The sequence below is a fragment of the Lolium rigidum genome, chromosome 7 (assembly GCF_022539505.1).
Source record: "Lolium rigidum isolate FL_2022 chromosome 7, APGP_CSIRO_Lrig_0.1, whole genome shotgun sequence".
In the NCBI taxonomy this organism is placed as follows: domain Eukaryota; kingdom Viridiplantae; phylum Streptophyta; class Magnoliopsida; order Poales; family Poaceae; genus Lolium; species Lolium rigidum.
The window spans coordinates 309,488,136-309,494,992 of NC_061514.1; the positions used below are offsets into that span (position 1 = coordinate 309,488,136).

Consider the following 6,857-nt stretch of genomic DNA (forward strand, 5'->3'; position numbering starts at 1 on the left):
ACAATACAAGGTTTCTGTTGTGTAACAGAAAAATACTAGTACTGTATTTAGAAAAATACAGTAAAGGAAAGTGACAACGCGGCGTTGGCGTGCGTGGAAGAACGCCGCGAACTCCACCTCTGACCTTCTCCTTCTCCTTCTTCCGCCCCCACCTATCTTCCATCCTCCTCCTACCCCAATCCACGACCCTCTCCCGACGGCGGACGAAGCCGTCGAGGTGCTGGTCCCCGCTAGCCGTCCCCCTTGCCGCTACACGGAGGCGGCCGGTGCCGCGCCGACGGCGGCGGCGCGGGGAGACATGCACAGATCGGCGGGGGTCGCGATGGCGTGGAACGTCTTCAGGTTCTGCACGGCCCTCAGGGGGCTGGGCTCCATCATGATCCTGCTCGTCCTCGCCATCGTCGGCGTCACCTACTACGCCGTCGTCCTCTGCAACTACGGCCCCGCCCTCCTCCTCGGCGACGGCACCACGCTCGCCGCGCTCGCCGTGCTGCTCCTCTTCCACTTCCTGGTGCGTTCCGTCGTAACTTCCTGGTGTGATTTCGGTGGAACCGATGCAAATTGCAGCGGGATCGAGTATCGTTAGGTGTCAGTCCTCGTTCCTTGGGAAGCAATGCTGGTCGGAAATTTCAATTTTGACCTTTATTTGCTGGATCCTGGGAGCTAGGGTGCTCAACGAGCTATATTCTTGGAGTATGGGTACAGGCAGCCATTCCATGTAGGGAATCTTCGTTGTGCCATATTAGTTTCTTGTTAACCTTTGCTTCTCTAGGTGGTATTTCTTTGTAGCATCTAAGTAGTGGCAGGCGTGCTGTATCTTTCTATACTAGGAAGTTCCTTCTATTTGGTGGCACTATATGCTGACTGGGTTGATTGAACTGTTGTGCCCACGGTATAATCATTGTTTCCTTACATATTTTGTGGGAGCATGATAGATTTGTAGGATATGCACGCTACCATACGCAAGAAGTTCAGAAAACTGAGCTGATCAAATGCATTTTGAGTGATACTGATTGTTGAGCCAGAACACCAACTGTTTCTTTCCATCTACAATTTGTTGACTGTGAACATTTGTGGTATTATCTTACGAGTTAAGACATAACCTACCCGTTTTCTCTGTTAGTTTTATTGTGTATTAATAGCAATACTTGTTTGGGGTCTGCAGCTTGCTATGCTGTTGTGGAGCTACTTCTCTGTTGTGTTCACCAACCCTGGTTCTGTTCCGCCCAATTGGAATCTTGATTTCGACGAGGAAAGGGGAGAAACTGCTCCCCTCTCTAGTTCAGAGTACAATAGCCAGACGAATTCACAGCAGTCTATGGCTGTCGGTGATACAGGAAATCCAAGGGTGAGGTACTGTAGGAAGTGCAACCAATTGAAGCCGCCTCGGTGCCATCATTGCTCTGTTTGTAAGTTCATGGTTTTTTGTTCAGGATTAATACTATGTTATTTCCAGTTATTATCAGTTGCATAGTCTACGCATATATGGTCGTACCGTCTTATTTATTCCTAAACATTTTTCAGGTGGAAGATGTATCCTTAAGATGGACCATCACTGTGTTTGGGTTGTTAATTGTGTTGGGGCACTGAACTATAAATACTTTCTCCTCTTCCTGGTACGATTTTACTATGTTGACAGCTTGGGATGTTGTGTTCACTTTACAAGAAAGATTATTTTAGCTTCCGTTTTTAGTTATTTTAGCTGGGTGCTAGTTACTCTTGCTTATCATGCAGATAGGTAAGCAATATTTTGAGGATAATACAATCATATCTTTTCAGTTAGGAAACAGATTTATTTCGCTTAATATTTCTCAAGCTTCTTGCTAGCAAATAGCAATATATATCAAACAGTTATTAAATCAAAAATATACCATATTGTATTACTCCCTCCATTCCAAAATGTAAGGTGAATTTTATTTCTTTACGACAACGCTTTGACTAAACGTTTCTCCATTAAGATATGATTTGTGTGATGCAAAATCACGACAAGCTTTTGAATACGAATCTAATGACAGAAAATTTCCTTCATATAAATTATGTTACTGAAGTACTTGTTGGTAAAAGCCTTATCCTAACAAACCAAAAATACCCCTTATATTTTGTAATTGAGGTAGTATTATTTGTAACTAAAGCTAACCATACATGGGCGAATATCAGCATTCATTCACAAGTTAAAATATTATTGTATTGCTCCTTTACGTGAAGAGTCTATCTCACTTGTACAACGTTGAGGGAACCATAAGCCAGAGTATAAGCAAGTGAATCAGTGTGTTTATTATGTTATTGGTGTGTTTGGTGGCCTGTTCATTGTATCAACAGTACAAAGACTGCTTCTCCAGTACCTAGGACTTCTTTGAAACCAGCTAAATCTTCCATGCTGCTACATCGATTGTTTGTTTTCTGAAAAATGTAATTAATTATTATTTATGGTACTTGCAGTTCTACACCTTCCTTGAGACAACGCTTGTTACCCTATCTTTATTGCCTCACTTCATAGCCTTCTTCAGTGATGTCGATATCCCAGGAACTCCTGCAGCACTTGCAACCACATTTCTCACATTTGGTAAATAGATTTTGCTAATTTCTGGAAAAAAACTATATGCTTGAGCATGATTGATCGAACATCCGCTAAAAGTATTCTCTTCCTTGCAGTGTTGAATTTGGCGTTTTCCTTGAGTGTTCTGGGTTTTATGATAATGCATGTTTCACTTGTTTCTGCTAATACAACAACGATTGAGGCAAGTATCTAGTAATATATTACTAATGGTTTTATTTGTTGTATGCATGATGTGATTAATTTATCACTTTGTTTTCCAGGCATATGAGAAGAAAACTAGTCCACGTTGGATGTACGATCTTGGCCGGAAGAAGAATTTTGCTCAGGTTAGGCTTGTGGAAACTTTACTTTTATTAATAGCTTAATAGATTTCATTTCTATGGTGCTTGTATGCCCCATATTAGCTTCATTATAAGAAAATGGTAAACTTGACATGCTGAGGTGACTTAAACTCCCAATAGATATCACGATTATGCGCAGGGTGGAGATATTCATGATAGCTCAGCTCACTGTCAGTTGTCATAAATGGTATCTTTTTTTTGTAGAACTAATGAATTATCCTTGAGAGAGCTGCCTGATCTATATAATTTTTGAAATGACACAACCTCAATTTGCTGTGGGACATGTTTAATGTCATAATGCATAGAAACCTTGGTAACTCTGGAAGCAAAATAAGCAACCCAAGTGTGGAATTATTTTTATATCCAACTAGGGGTGTAACTTCCTGTAGGTAAATAACCATCATGGTTTTGGCATATTCCATGGTATTCTTTAATTAATTCCATAAACCTTGAGTGCGCCCTTCCGTAGGAAGTGTTGTTAAGGTAAACCTGTGCAACCAACCTTGAGTACTTGGGATTCTCGCACTTCTTCCTTTTTACATAATGGAAACGCTAAACAATGGTCCTTTTATTAGGTATTTGGAAACGACAAGAAGTATTGGTTCATTCCCGCATACTCAGAAGAAGATCTGAGGCGAATGCCTGCTCTTCAGGGCCTTGACTATCCTGTGAGATCAGATTTGGACGGGCAAGAATTGTGACAACATGGAATTTTCCAGGGCCCTGACTGACACAGCAGTTTGGACTGGCAAAATGTTCGGTGTAAAATTCGATAGTTTTCTTAACAATATGCTTCAGTGCTCAACATCTTGCACTACACACGTCATTGCTGGATGGTTATGTAAGGCATCTAGCCAGTTTTCACAGGATAGCTCGTGAAATCATGCATGGTTCCCTCCAGCTCTCGAAGGCGTCCTGTACTCTGGCTGCTGTAGTCCACGCGCTATAGCCATGCGATGTAAATTATTTGTGCTGTATGAATTCTTTGTAGTGTTTTTAGATGGGCTTTCAGATGCACATGATGTACTGTTGCTGAGGTAAAGCCGATTTGGAAATGTACTACAGTATTTGTTGATGAATTAATCTGAGTCCAGTGACCAGTCTTATCATTTCAGTCTTGATTAATGAACCTGTGACCTCCATGCCCCATCCTGGATAACGGGAAGTTTACATTGTTCCCACTTCTGAGTAGCGTTGAAGTTGACAGTAAGTTTGGTATTGCAGTGGAGTATGATAATACTGTTCGGTTGATGTATTTTTTTTTGCCCGTTTGGTATCCTGCTTAGATATATTATTTTTGTTTTATACCAAATCAAAATGGTCACATTGTTTTATTGGTAGTACTCCGTAGTAGAAAGTTTGGATGATCTTTTGTTAACACATTGGATCATCAGTGTGGCATCACCAGTTTTTAGGCTGCATTAGGGCATGTACAATGGAGGCAGTACCAAGCAGTCGCCTCATCCTCTCCACGTAGGCTTGTAGTGCTGAAGCTGCTATGTTCTCAAATTTTCACCCAACGGAAGCAGTAGTATGTGGGGCCTACATTGCTCTCTTTTGTACTACTTTCTCCTTTCCCCTTTCTAGTACACTTCCTTGATGATACCCGGCCCATTCATTCCTAGATACACGCATAGAACCAGGAAGATGGCCAAAATAGCTGCTCAAATCGGTTCAATCAAAGCACTAAGTTGGTCAATCGCCGAACTCATTGTTTGCTGCATCTTCTCGAGCTCGCGCCGCCCATCATGGCTGCACCAACTACCTCATGCTAGTAGGATTTCGGCTGCCAGCCATGGCCAGAACCTTGAGCTGCCGGTGCCGGTCTTGGCCGTATTTTTCGAGTTCGCTGCGTCCGCCATGGCCTCACCAATGAGCTCCGGCTGGCTGGATTTCGGCTGCCATGGCCGTGACCCTCAATTGCCGCGGCCGTCCATGGCTGTAATTTTGGAGGTCGTGACCCATCTTCTTTCTTCTACCTTTTTCCCTTTTTTCCTATTTCTCCTGCCTTTCTCTGCTGAGGATGTTGCCTCCCCTGCAAGAGACTACTTAATCTGCAGGGCGACGAGTTGCAGGCTCGGGTCTGACATCCGAGCCTAGTGGCCTGCGGGGCAGCGACTTGGAGCGGCGCGTTGGCCATGCCCTTATGGAAGAAGTCTCATTTTCAATCTTTTTGTGGGTGATGTTTCTTGGTCAGCGACAGGTATAATTTCTCAACTGTCAGATTCGGAGTCCCTGGTGACTTTGCTTCCTGGATGACAGGTTTTTTTGGCAGTCCACTCTTCCTCTTTTTGTCGGCTCCTCACAACTGTGCTTTGTCTCTTTCATCTCATTTTGTAAGGCACATCACCAGTCTTTCCTCTAGGAGGAACATCTTTTGAATCTTACACAATGTCCGGGGCTTTTTGTGTGTTTTTATCCTACTCAAAGCCTTTAAGGCAGCTTCTCTAGCTACTCCTTGTTTGATTTTTTTTTATTTGTCTCTCTTAACAACATTTTGAGTCATCTTGTTTTGGTTCCTTTTATTTCTATTGGGTTTCATACCTAGCCTACACCAACTTGCTTGACAAAAAAAGGCTTTGATATTTTTGTTGCCTGTTATGTGTGATGTCCTGCAGATTTGTTGCTGACGGGGCCTTTTTCTGGTAGCTTTGCTTCTCCACTAAGGCTTGCTCGGAAAGTGCAGACCGTGAACTGAATCCAGTATTCTAAATTTCTAATTAGCAAGCATATTGAACTTGATGATCGGAGAGGCATGAGTCGGATTGAATCAACATCAAACTGATAGAAATCAACAATCAGATGAACAACCTATTAGTGGCTGAGGAGAACATACATGCACTAGAAACTAATCTTTTTTTGGACAAGTATAATAATAGAACAATATTTTAATTGGTAGACATGACTTAGTGGGCTATGTTACCATTCTCTGGTGGATTTCAAGTATGAAGAATGCTAGCCCCAATACTTTTTTTTGTTGACCTTCTCTGAATGGCCATGGCAAATGTGTTAACTTGTGAAACCTAGCTACTCCCCGTGTTGCGGAAAAATCATATTCCTTGTATGATCCATTTTTCTCTTTGGCTTATAACTCGTAGGTCTGTACCTAACAAATTGACGAGCTGTTGATGGGAGGTTGGCGGACTATAGAAAGCTCTAGGGAGCAGATCCTCACCATTACCGCACAGTCAGTGTCATGTTAGGCATAGATAAACTCCATCTGAAAAAACAGTTTATTGTATTAGCGGACAAGCACGCTTCGCCACTCCGTGGTAGACGTGGCGGATTTGCGTGGTGGACTTCATGTGTACATGATCTGTAATGCCTTAATGCGAATTAAAATAGTCCTTCCTAGTCAAAACAGACTGATTGCACACGTAAAAAAACAGACTGATTGCATGAATCATATTCTTAACTTAACTCAAATATATGAAAAACATTAAAAAACATGGGACATTATTCCTTTCTTCTTTCCTGCTATGACAATGATTAAGAACAATAAATATATACCTAAAATTAAAAGTATGGGACATTATCCCTTTCTTCTTTCATAAAACAAACATAACTTTCTAAGGAATGGAGAAATAACCAGTGAGTGGATAAGTAAAGACCGAGCTACACGTAGCCCTTTAGTTTCAAAAAATTGAAAATCATATTTGTAAGTTTCAAAAAAATCTTAAAAAAATGATGGATGTAACCAATGATGAAATCTACAATCGTGCAAAATCTCAACGTCATTTTTTTTTTTTGTATTTTAAACTACACAACAATGAAAAATGTGTGGATCTAAGTATAAGTATAGTGAGTAGTACACATTTCAAAATTCTAAAACTTATCACAATTTGTCATTTTTTGTAGCCTAGAATACGAAAAAAATGACAATCGTGCAAAATCTCAATGTCAAATTTGTTGTATTTTAGGCTACACAACAGTGAAAAATGTGTGGATCTAAGTATAGT

The 6,857-nt window shown here is 41.3% G+C and overlaps 1 protein-coding gene across 2 annotated transcripts; it reads left to right on the top strand.

Annotated features, from left to right (window-relative positions):
• Positions 1-283: 283 nt before the first annotated feature.
• On the top strand, positions 284-4,007 carry LOC124677088 (probable protein S-acyltransferase 14). 2 transcript variants are annotated; one of them, XM_047213086.1, is made up of 8 exons: positions 284-511; positions 1,166-1,409; positions 1,525-1,616; positions 2,440-2,563; positions 2,653-2,738; positions 2,818-2,883; positions 3,474-3,604; positions 3,640-4,007. In XM_047213086.1, the coding sequence occupies exons 1-7, from the start codon at positions 299-301 to the stop codon at positions 3,597-3,599; spliced, it is 951 nt and encodes a 316-aa protein (XP_047069042.1). In that variant the 5' UTR covers positions 284-298; the 3' UTR covers positions 3,600-3,604; positions 3,640-4,007. The 2 variants fall into 2 exon arrangements, with proteins under 2 accessions (XP_047069042.1, XP_047069041.1); XM_047213085.1 differs by having other exon boundaries at positions 3,474-4,007.
• The last annotated feature ends 2,850 nt before the right edge of the window (positions 4,008-6,857 follow it).